The 12,792-nt window shown below is 40.2% G+C and overlaps 1 protein-coding gene across 2 annotated transcripts in view; it reads right to left on the bottom strand.

Annotated features, from left to right (window-relative positions):
* The window catches only part of LOC133619507 (glutathione hydrolase 7), a 28,614-nt gene extending 21,229 nt beyond the window's left edge, over positions 1–7,385 (bottom strand). For both annotated transcript variants that reach the window (XM_061980575.2, XM_061980568.1), the window contains exons 1-6: positions 7,208–7,385; positions 4,720–4,956; positions 4,380–4,606; positions 4,140–4,291; positions 2,726–2,843; positions 2,579–2,646 (exon numbers count right to left, since the gene is read on the bottom strand). In XM_061980575.2, coding sequence (XP_061836559.1) covers positions 2,579–2,646; positions 2,726–2,843; positions 4,140–4,291; positions 4,380–4,606; positions 4,720–4,939 — 785 coding nt within the window. In that variant the 5' untranslated portion in view covers positions 4,940–4,956; positions 7,208–7,385. The remainder of the gene's footprint in view (positions 1–2,578; positions 2,647–2,725; positions 2,844–4,139; positions 4,292–4,379; positions 4,607–4,719; positions 4,957–7,207) is intronic.
* Positions 7,386–12,792: the final 5,407 nt, after the last annotated feature.

The following is a 12,792-nucleotide window of genomic DNA, read 5'->3' as shown; positions in this document are numbered from 1 at the left end:
TGTAATATGATTGTTCATGTTTTTCAGTCAGTAGACATTGATGTCCTATTGCATTGTATTGCGCATTTTAAACTTAAAAAATTCAAAAACCATTCAGCTGATGAGGCAGAAGCAGTGTTGGGACACATCACCGAAAGTTTCGGCGGTAACTAGTAATCTAACGCGTTATTTTTTATATTCAGTAACTCAGTTACCATTACTACATGATGCGTTACTGCGTTATTTTACGTTATTTTTTTATGTAGTATCGGTTAGAAACAGAAAATCTGAGTGTGTTTTATTGGAGCGCTGCAGTGTCGTCCTTCTGATTCTTCTCGTGTCGCAAGCCGGAGAAGAGAGACGTGCGCTCTGTGTGTGGGTGTGGGTGTGGGGAGGCAGGGGAGGAAGGGGAGGGAGGGGAGGGGGGGCGTGTCTGATCATGGCGGAGATGCAGTCGAGTTTGTTAACATGTAGATATTCCCACTAATTTTCTTTTGTCGAGCACAAAGATAATAACATTTTAGTTAAATGTAAGTTGTGTCTTGGATCAAAGATCCGATCTACTGCCCAAAACAGCAACTCAAATCTGCTGAAACAGCTACAAAAGCAACATGCTTCGACAAAGCTAGTAAAGAGAGACACAGACTCCGATGCCACTTCACCTCCACCACCACCACTTAAGGATTAACTCTGCCTCTGTTCATCGTTCAGCACTGAAGGTACACAGACTCTGTCAATTCTCTTATATACTTTTTCATTCTAGACTTCTAGAGTGTTTGATTATCACATCACTCTAAATGTATAGACTATAAAGTTCACAAACATAAAGAGGGATCCTAGTGGGCCAGGCCAATCTTTCCTTTTCTCTAAACTAAAACTGCGGAATTGCGTAGAGTGTTCTGGGCTTCAGACAGGATTTTATTTCAGAATTCCTTGAGAAAAAAACGCCTGGTTAGGCTTTGTGTATGTAGTGTGTGCCTTCCTTGCTTTACAGCTATGTTGTTATTATGCTGTTTGTTACTTATGTATGTTATGTTGCAGCTATTTAAAATAGTTTTGTCAATTTGTTCTGGCCTGAAATAAATTGGCCCTTTGAAACATATCTTTGTCTTTGTGTGTTGTATGTAGACCACATTGCTTAGCAGAGTTCAGTGATGCAAATGCATGTCAAGTTGATCAACAGATTGTATTATTTTCCAGTGCAATAACAGTACTGAAATGAAGGCTAAAAGGGCATTATGGGAGCTATAAAAAAAAAAGAAGAAGTAACTAAATAGTTACTTTTCACAGTAACGCATTACTTTTTGGTGTAAGTAACTGAGTTACTTTTGAAATAAAGTAACTAGTAACTGTAATTAGTTACTGGTTTTCAGTGACTAACCCAACACTGGTTACTACGCTAGAAAAACAGTACCTCAGTGTTTGCTCTGACAATAACAATGTCACTACAGTTTGGTTAATATACAGGATATGGAACAAAAATGAAATATTGTTGGCAGTATTTGGATGCATGTTTAGAGCGATTTAGAGGCAGAATGGATCGCTCCCATTAGCTGCATTGCTAGCTACCGAGAATGAGCCAATTATTACATATTCGAATGCAAAAAAAGAAAACAACATAATAATACCTGGGATTTATATAGCGCTTTTCTAAGTACCCAAAGTCGCTTTACATGTAGAAGAGGGTGGGGGCAACCAACATGTCTTCTTGTCTTTTTTAAGGCTTGTGAATGATAGACAAAATTCCAAAAATGTGCAGTGTCTATTTAAATATGTTAATATTAATTCATTTTAATTTTTTTTTAATAAATCAAATTGTGTGTTCACTTTGCTTCACTTTTAAGGTTATGTGACGTCACGCAAGTACACTTCCTGTTGACACCTCTGTTGGTGTCGAGTATAGATTTGTGGCTCGGTTGGTAGAGCGGCGGTGCCACCAACTAGGGGGTTCCAGGTTCGATCCCCGCTACCGCCATCCCAGTCACTGTCTTTGTGTATTTGGGCAAGACACTTTACCCACCTGCTCCCAGTGCCACCCACAGTGGTTTAATCGTAGCTTAAAGATGTAGATAATGGATTTCACTATGTAAAGCCCTTTGAGTCTCTAGAGAAAAGCGTTATATAATTATAATTGACAAAATTCACAGATTGAATATTTTGTGCTAATCTGACTATTTTAGCTGTTCAGTTTTTTATGCAGGGTTAGGTTGGTGTATGGCGTTTCTTAATAGGGAAAGACGTTAATGACTCAAGTGTTCATGTTAGCATCTAAAATAGCTAGAAAGCTAACGCCAATCACGGTTTTTCGATCATTTCAATGTAATTTGGTAACTGTTGGGAGTTTTACCACGGTTATCATTATCATTGCTACGTCCCTACCGCCCACAAAGAAAGAGTCAAAAAAGCAGCTCGAAGATGGTCTATACAACAAAATCTTTGCAAAATTTTGACCAAAGCACCACCTTTACATGTTATGTAGACCCAATGGAAGTGTTTTAAATGTAGAAAAAAAGTCACAATATGAATTATTCAAGCAAATGAAGATACGTGAAGACACAGCACAAAGATTGAATTAAAGGCCTTAAATCATATTACATACCTGCCATAAAGCTGGTGTGCCTGATGCATCCCGCTGAGTAAACCTGGTACTCCAACAAGCAAACCTGGCTGAAAGAGGCATTAACTACAGTATTAAACAAACTTTACAAGGGGGTGAGAAAGGAGTATATGAGGGAAAATTTCTCACATTCTGCTCAATGTTTGTCTGTAGTAGCTCTTCCCGAATGGCAGATGGCGCTGTCTCTCGGAAGTCAATGACCCGTGTCTCATTCTTCCAGATGTCATGCACCAACATAACTCCCCCACTGAATAGAGCAGACAGAAACTATGTATGCTGGCTCATGTAATTACATAATTACATACCGTATTTTTTGGATTATAAATCGCTCCAGAGTATACGTCGCACCGGTCGAAAATGCATAATAAAGAAGGAAAAAAACATATATAAGTCGCACTGGAGTATAAGTCGCATTTTTGGGGGAAATTTATTTGATAAAACCCAACACCAAGAATAGACATTTGAAAGGCAATTTAAAATAAATAAAGAATAGTGAACAACAGGCTGAATAAGTGTACGTTATATGACGCATAAATAACCAACTGAGAATGTGCCTAGTATGTTAACGTAACATATTATGGTAAGAGTCATTCAAATAACTATAACATATAGAACATGCTATACGTTTACCAAACAATTTGTCACTCCTGATCGCTAAATCCAATGAAATCTTCTTCCTTGTTGTCGCTCCTGGTATGCGCCGCTAGGGTCCTTTCTTTCTGCTGCTCAATCGCCGTTTTCTGCTGCATATTTCACTACGTCCAGCTTGTAATCTGCAGTATATGATTTCCTTTTCGGTGCCATTTTTGTTCAGCCCTTCTCAGTTTTTTTTTTAAATGATCTATTTTCATAGCTACGGCAGTAGCATATAGCATATAGCAGTTAGCATCCCATGACCCACAATGCACTTCTGCCATGACCCTCCCCTGCCGAATTCTTATTGGTTGACCTTAGGGATGTCCGATAATGGCTTTTTGCCGATATCCTATATTATCCAACTCTTAATTACCGATACTGATATCAACCGATACCGATATCAACCGATACCGCTATATATACAGTCGTGGAATTAACACATTATTATGCCTAATTTGGACAACCAGGTATGGAAAAGATAAGGTCCTTTTTAAAAAATTAATAAAGTAAAATAAGATGAATAAATTAAAAACATTTTAATGTAAATATATATATATATATATAAAATAAATATATATATATATTATATAATATAAAAAAAGTTACATAGAAACTAGTAATTAATGAAAATGAGTAAAATTAACTGTTAAAGGTTAGTACTATTAGTGGACCAGCAATATCGACCTGATCTCTAGTTGACGTGTGTGTGACGATTGCTGACATTTGCTTCGTCTCTTCCGTGAATTAGATAAATAATATTATTTGATATTTTACGGTAATGTGTTAATAATTTCACACATAAATCGCTCCGGAGTATATGCCGCACCCACGGCCAAACTATGAAAAAAACTGCGATTTATAATCCGAAAAATACGGTAATACTGTAAATGCGTTCTTGCAACGTTACCCTCCTAAACCAGAGGTGTGAGGGTGGACGATCCCCAAACAGAGCGCAGCCGTGATAGCAGCATCAACGCTGGACCCTTGCTTCCCTAAAACTTCAAACCCAAGGGATGTACACCGAGCCACATCTGTCACCACTGCTCCTTGGTGAAAAACCTGGCAAAAAAACGGTCAAGTGCCAATAGGAACTGGTTACATCACTTATAATTCCATAATCCTTTAAAAAAACAACATTGCAACTTACCTGGGGTTCTCCAAAGTAGATCTGCATGACGAGAGCTACAGTGACTCCTATGGCGAAGGTGAGACATGCAGTGATGATGACGGTCAGTCCATCCCGCTGGCAGGCACAATCTTGAGTAAAAGGGTCGCTAGTGGTTTCCCTCAGAGATACAGCATCATGGTAGGCCAGGTCAGAAGCTGAGGATGGGAGACGCCGGAGACGAGCAGACTTTAAAAATCCATCTGGGTCTGTAACATAAGACATATGAAGTACACTATTATTTCACAAGAGAACATTGGATAGGTTCCTTACACATAAATGCACTTTGTATAGCTAGACAACCAAACCCACTCCGACCAACCTGTCTCTTGGTCGCCCAAGATGTTGTCCTCATCTTTGCGAGATTTTGCGGCGTTGTCGCAAGACACCATCTCGTCCTCTGGCAGTCTGGGAAAGCTTGTGATGCTCATATAGTCCACCGGAGAGTAGGCGCCCCCCAATGCTGTCTCTGAAGTAGCATCTTTATCCACAACAAGTCCAGCAGGGTGTCCCGCCACTATTTCGGGGGTGGGGTTGTTCATGGCTATTCTTCTTGACCCTTGGTGTTACACAGTCTTTTACAGTATTTTCATTCAAAGGACAATATAGTCATACTTCTAGTCACATCTGAGAGTTGCCTAGGGTGATTAGCTGTGTCTTTTCCAGGTGAAAAATGTGTAGCCTACTGCATATCAAAGACAGGGCCGTTCCTACCTATAGGCAAAACATGTGCTGTGTGTAGGGTCCCACGAGCCCCCATTTTGCATCAAAAAGCGCATGTAAAATGTCAATTGATATGAAATTTTACCGTAAACGTATTCCCGCTCTGTCGTTGATAGGGATATAATGGCAAACTTTTCCAAACAATTTAGTTGTCTTCTGTAGCCGTGTTAGTACTGAGATGGTAATTTGTTGTTCTACATAGTTTGAATCAAGTCAATATTAATATGTGCAAATAGTCAATATTTGCACAAGGAGCATGTGCAATATTACGTTAAAGTTGCTATTTTGAACAATGTATTTCCCACAAATTTGTTTTAATACAAAATATACGTCCAAATAAATTATAGTTTGATTTAAAACATATGAAAATTAACAATTTAGATTTAAATTTGCATAGATAACTTCTGTCTAAACTTAAAATTAAATTGGGGATTTATTTAGCAATAAATCCAGTTTTTCCTTACAAGTTAGGAAACACTTCTACCTGACCACTTTCATGCTTTTGCTAGATAATGGAGACTTGCATTTTATGAATGGAACCCACACTGACTTGAATAAACTGGATACTGTATACACCTGTGCCTTACGTTTCATTAATGGTTGCAGCAACCATGTCCACCATTGCACTTTGTATGCTAAGGCAAACTGTCCATCTTTGTCTGTTCGCAGATATTCTTAATATAAATCACTTCTTAGGCTGCTTCCCACTAATTTGTGTTCTTATGTGTTTAGAGATTCCAGTCGCTACAGTTTACAGTCACAGGACATCCTTTGCATGTTGATTTTTCGAGGCCAACACAGATCTTGGTAAAAAAAAAAAAGCCTTCAGATATGCTGCTTTTCTTGGAATGGCCTACAGAAGGATCTGAGGCTACCTGAACTGATCACTTTGGAGGGAATTTCAGTCTATTTTTAAGGATCGAGAACGTTTAGGCATTGTACTTGTTTTTAAATTGTTTTTCACTATAATAGTTCATATTATTTTGTATTAATGTTTTAAGCAATTTGTATTTTAACTATAATGTGTGACTGCAGCTGTTTTGTTGTTTTCAGTAATTTAGTTTTGCTGCCCTTTCGGCCAGGTCCCTCTTGAAAAAGAGATTTCAGACTCAATGAGTTTTTACCTGGTGAAATTAGGGATAGTGATGAACTGATAGATTTAAAAAAGTGAGAACAATTTTACAATGGTGGAGAGGGCCTCAACATAAAATTAGAGGGGCCAAAATTATCCAAGGACCAGTTTGTAGCTGATAATTAGTCACTATCTTGACACCAATTTGGACAATTGTTATGCTAAGAAGTGGGCTTGTAGTTCCTATGATTATGCAATTTTTGCAGTTGTGCAGACAGAAACCTTGTTGTTGGCTTCTATTATTTTTAACATTGTATGCTAATTGTCAATAGCTTATGGCAACACTATTTGCATGATTTCCGGCACGGAGAGTCAAGCAGTACAAACCTAAAAAAATAGAACAATGGACGTGATTATTATACCCATCCATTCATTTTCTACCGCTTGTCCCCTTCGGGGTCGCGGGGGGTGCTGGAGCCTATCTTAGCTGCATTCGGGCGGAACCCAATATGAATAATTCGACGAAGAGTCGATGTGTTATTGTGGAACATGACGTTTACTTCACCTGCCAGGCGAGTTTAGTGCGCTCAGTCACGGCTCAAACGAGCTAGCTAGCGCGCACCGGCTAATTCCAATACAATCATTGGCCTCATAATAATAATATTATTATCAATAACAATAATGACTAAAACAAACATTTCAAGTTCACTCGTGAGTAATGAAATAGGAAGTATTATTTGCGGGGTTATTTTTTGTTATGAAGGAGACATGGCGGGGTTGCGCTTGCCTTGGCCATAAAGACGACTAGCTAGGATGCCACAGCAATATAGATGCTTATAGAATCCAAAATAATCCACCAATAATCTACACGAACATATTTTTTATAACTGGCTGACTGGTTTAGACACATATCTTACTATACCACGCGATGTACGTGTTTAGCTCAATGTATGGTTCTCCAATTACAGGTTGCGAATATCGATTGAAGTAAACAGAAGGAGTGTGGTAGACTTACTTGAGACGGCATTGATTGATGGTGATGGTCACATTTAAGAGCTGGATTTTTGTTTTTATTTTGAAATCCGTACAGTCGAAGTCTTCATCAAGGTGTGAGAAAGAACAAGGTAGGCCACCAAACAGGATTGTTTAGCTGCAAAGCTCAGCTATCCTCTGTCTGTCCCTCCCTCCCTTCACTGTGCTCTGGGCGGCAGTAAAGGGAGATCTTCAACACTCCAGATTCTAGACACTTCCATGTCTTGTCTACCTTTTCAAGTTTGATGCGCAGAAGTCAAGCTATGTTGCACCAAAGCTGTTATTTGACAGTACAATTGAATAAAATATATATTTTTTTAAATCAATACATTTTATATAATACATTATAGGAGCAAAATTATTTGTGCAGACTAAGTATTTAGACAATGCTTTATTTAGCAGTGGTTCTCAAACTTGTTTCACCAAGTACAACCTCAGAAAACACTTGGCTCTCCAAGTAAAGTTAAAGTGAATGAATGTCACACACACACTGGGTGTGGTGAAATGCGTCCTCTGCATTTGACCCATCCCCTTGTTCACCCCTTGGGAGGTGAGGGAAGCAGTGAGCAGCACCGGTGGCCACGCCCGGGAATCATTTTTGTTGATTTCACCCCCAATTCCAACCCTTGATGCTGAGTGCCAAGCAGGGAGGTAATGGGTCCCATTTTTGCAGTCGTTGGTATGACCCAGCCGGGGTTTGAACTTACAACATACCGATCTCAGGGCGGACACTCTAACTCAGTGGTTCTTAACCTGGGTTCGATCGAACCCTAGGGGTTCGGTGAGTCGGCCTCAGGGGTTCGGCGGAGGTCAAGATACACCCGACTCATCGTGTAAATAAAAACTTCTCCCTATCGGCGTATTACGGATACGGCAACAGCAGAAGTCAGACTGATTTGCAGGTGTGTAATTTGTTGTGGGTTTATGCACTGTGTTGGTTTTGTTGTTTGAACAAGGTGATGCTCATGCACGGTTCATTTTGTGCACCAGTAAAAAAAACATGGTAACACTTTAGTATGGGGAACATATTCACCATTAATTAGTTGCTTATTAACATGCAAGTTAGTAACATATTGGCTCTTAACTAATCATTATTAAGTACTTATTAATACCTTATTCGGCATGGTCTTATTATAACCCTAACCTTCTAACCCTAACCATAACCAAATAACTCTAAATTAAGTCTTTGTTACTTAGAATATGTTCCCCATACTAAAGTGTCACCAAAAACATATAACTTTGTCTTGAATTTGTAAAAAAAAAAAAACATTTTATTTTTCACTAAAGAAGGGTTCGGTGAATGCACATATGAAACTGGTGGGGTTCGGTACATCCAACAAGGTTAAGAACCACTGCTCTAACTACTAGGCCACTGAGCACCACCATAGTACCACCATAATGACCAACATTAAAATACAGTAGCGTAGTAGGCATAAATATCCATTAAAAACAAGGCAGAGATTTTATTTAACAAGTATATTTATTATTTTTGGCAACTGTAACGTTACACACAGTTTGAACAGTAAGACTGTGTTTGGATATTTAATTAAGTGATTATTTGATGTACCACTAGCTCCACCCAGGGGCGCCGCTAGGGATTTTGGGCCCCATGAAAAGAATCTTTACAGGGCCCCCAACACAGTGTCATTCTTTTTTCTGTATTATAATTTCATCATCATTAGGGGCCTCTCTGGGCCCCCCTCCATCATGGGCCCCTAGAGTCCGTCCCCTTTACCCCCCCTTTTCGGTGCCCCTGGCTCCACCTACACAGTTCTACCACAGTTTGAGAATCACTGGTCTATAGGGTTCAAGAGTGTGAGGTGTAAATATAGAAAATAATATAAAAATAATACAAAATAAAAATAAAAATTCTAATCAAGGACACAATTACTGGTAGCAGTTATGAGATAAGACATGAATCAAAATAACTTAAATGTACACTAAAATTAATTTATTGGTGGGAATACTTTTTAAATATTGACTACAATTTTATATTAGCTTTTTTATTGTTAATATTCCTTATAGTTTGTGCCGTATCTGCATGCTTTGACTGTGGCATCACTATTTAGAATTTTCTCTCACCCAAAAAACTTTGTAGAATAAAAGCATGTTAACTATACAAAAAATAAAAAGTAGGAACAAAATGTATGTATGTTTATAAAAAGTCATAATAAAAGCAGAATAAAAATGATAAAATATGAATATTTACATATTCATATTTTTTTAAAATAATTTTTATATATACATATATGCATATATATGCATATATACACACACACATATATATATATATATATATATATATATATATATATATATATATACATATATATATATATATGTGTGTATATGCATATGTAGACACACACACAGTATATATATACACAGTATATACACAGTATATATCAGTATATATGTATATATCGTACACACACACACACACAAATATGTTGTCCATTTTCTACCGTTTGTTGCCTTATATATATATATATACACACGTAAAAAATACATGAAACATAAAAAAAGAAAATTAAAGCTGCAAACAGCATTGAACAAACCCCCATGTTCAGGCAGCAAATGCACTTTTTTTTGCTATTTCACTCAGTCAAAAGTGACCAGTGAATAGCCAAAGCAAAATAGCGGATCTTATTTTTTTTTTGCAAACGTGAGTTCTTAAAACGTTTTTGTGTGTCCTGTCAAAACATCCATCCATTTCCCGCCGCTTATCTGAGTCCGGGACGCGGGGGCAGCAGTCTAAGCAGAGAAGCCCAGACTTCCCTGTCCCCGGCCACCTCCTCTAGTTCTACGGGGGGATACTGAGGCGTTCTCAAGCCAGCTGAGGGACATAGTCCCTCCAACCTGTCCTAGGTCTACCCTGAGGTCATCTCCCGGCTGGACATGCCCGAAACACCTCAACAGGGAGGCGTCCAGGAGGCATCCGTAGTAGATGCTCGAGCCATCTCAGCTGGCTCCTCTCGAATTTAAGGAGCAGCGGTTCTACTCTGAGTCTCTCCCGGATGACCGAGCTCTTCACCCTATCTCTGAAGGTGATCCCGGACATCCTGCGTAGGAAACTAATTTCTGCCGCATGTATTCGCGACCTTGTTCTTTCGGTCATTACCCAAAGTTCATGACCACAGGTGAGGGTAGTAACGTAGACCGACCTGTAAATCGAGAGCTTCGCCTTCTGGCTCAGCTCCTTCTTCACCACAACAGACCGGTGCGCTCACTGACAAGCCCCTGCCCTGGGCCTGGCTCCTGAGTGTCACCACATTTGGTGACAATCAGTGAAACAAGTGGCAGGGGCTGCTTTTGAAATCGTCTATGTAGGAGGGGTAAAGAGTACATTTTAGATGTTAGTGTCTAGACCCCTGAAACATCAAAAACGCATACAAACTTTACTAAGTTTTCATGGATGCCAAGGCCCCCCCAAATGCACAACCACAGAATAATAACATGCAGTTCCAACAGGGCCGTAATGATGAGTATTTTTCAATATTCTCTAGCATGTTTTCTTCTTACACCAGAAGAAACCCATTCAACCAACAGAAAAAACCCCCACAAAAATCATTATGCAGGGTATAAATAAAAAATTGTCTTTAAAGAAAAATACAGGATGTTTTTTGTTTATATTATTTCATTTATAGGTAGTAGTTCAGATCTCCAGTCTATCGCTTTTTGTCATTGGACCTCCAGTGGGGATTCAACCAAAGAAATCCACCTATTAATACCACCACTATCATATCACAATCGTACAAACCATCAGTAGTTATCAAAAATGCAATATAACAAAGTGTGGCATTACAGAGTGAGAGAGAAATTTTATTGCAAATTCAAAATAAGCGATCAATGTCCATAAATGAAATCTGATTAGCATTGAAGCTTAGTTATAAGCAAGCTATGTTCTTATTTTCATTTAATGTTAATGTTAGGCAGCAGGTTATTTCAATTCATACACTGATTTGAAGTGACCAATATATAATAAATCAGCAAAAGTAAAAAAAAACTAAATGTTCTTTTGGCATTATATTTAGACTACTATATAAAATAAATGGTAAGGTTAATCCATCCATCCATCCATCCATCTTCTTCCGCTTATCCGAGGTCGGGTCGCGGGGGCAGCAGCCTAAGCAGGGAAGCCCAGACTTCCCTCTCCCCAGCCACTTCGTCCAGCTCTTCCTGTGGGACCCCGAGGCGTTCCCAGGCCAGCCGGGAGACATAGTCTTCCCAACGTGTCCTGGGTCTTCCCCGCGGCCTCCTACCAGTCGGACGTGCCCTAAACACCTCCCTAGGGAGGCGTTCGGGTGGCATCCTGACCAGATGCCCGAACCACCTCATCTGGCTCCTCTCGATGTGGAGGAGCAGCGGCTTTACTTTGAGCTCCTCCCGGATGGCAGAGCTTCTCACCCTATCTCTAATGGAGAGCCCCGCCACCCGGCGGAGGAAACTCATTTCGGCCGCTTGTACCCGTGATCTTGTCCTTTCGGTCATAACCCAAAGCTCATGACCATAGGTGAGGATGGGAACGTAGATCGACCGGTAAATTGAGAGCTTTGCCTTCCGGCTCAGCTCCTTCTTCACCACAACGGATCGATACAGCGTCCGCATTACTGAATACGCCGCACCGATCCGCCTGTCGATCTCACGATCCACTCTTCCCTCACTCGTGAACAAGACTCCGAGGTACTTGAACTCCTCCACTTGGGGCAAGATCTCCTCCTCAACCCGGAGATGGCACTCCACCCTTTTCCGGGCGAGAACCATGGACTCGGACTTGGAGGTGCTGATTCTCATCCCAGTCGCTTCACACTCAGCTGCAAACCGATCCAGTGAGAGCTGAAGATCCTGGCCAGATGAAGCCATCAGGACCACATCATCTGCAAAAAGCAGATGATGGTAAGGTTGTAATGATGATGATGGTAAGGTTGGTAAGGTTGTTTTACAAATACGGCCGAAAAATCTTTCACAATGCCGATATTCAAAATAATCTAAATTAACAGTTAGCTCTAAGGAATTTTGAATGGAAATAGCTGTGATATTGTTAAACCATAAGGAAAACAATTGCAAAAGGACAGGTTAACTCCCTGACTAAATGTTTGCATAGGTGCAGTTCAGGTCAATTCAGTTGATCAAAGCAGATAAAGCAAACACTTGCAGAGCACTGCAGCCACACCCAAACATTTTGCTACATAGGATCCGCCCGGAGTTCCTTAAGGCTCTGGATGTTGTGGGGCTGTCTTGGTTGACAAGACTCTGCAACATCGCGTGGACATCGGGGGCGGTACCTCTGGATTGGCAGACCGGGGTGGTGGTTCCTCTCTTTAAGAAGGGGAACCGGAGGGTGTGTTCCAACTATCGTGGGATCACACTCCTCAGCCTTCCCGGTAAGGTCTATTCAGGTGTACTGGAGAGGAGGCTACGCCGGATAGTCGAACCTCGGATTCAGGAGGAACAGTGTGGTTTTCGTCCTGGTCGTGGAACTGTGGACCAGCTCTATACTCTCGGCAGGGTCCTTGAGGGTGCATGGGAGTTTGCCCAACCAGTCTACATGTGCTTTGTGGACTTGGA

Source organism: Nerophis lumbriciformis, linkage group LG01, assembly GCF_033978685.3.
Source record: "Nerophis lumbriciformis linkage group LG01, RoL_Nlum_v2.1, whole genome shotgun sequence".
Lineage (NCBI taxonomy): Eukaryota > Metazoa > Chordata > Actinopteri > Syngnathiformes > Syngnathidae > Nerophis > Nerophis lumbriciformis.
The sequence above is the reverse complement of the archived record's forward strand: the minus strand, read 5'-3'. Positions and strand labels throughout refer to the sequence as shown.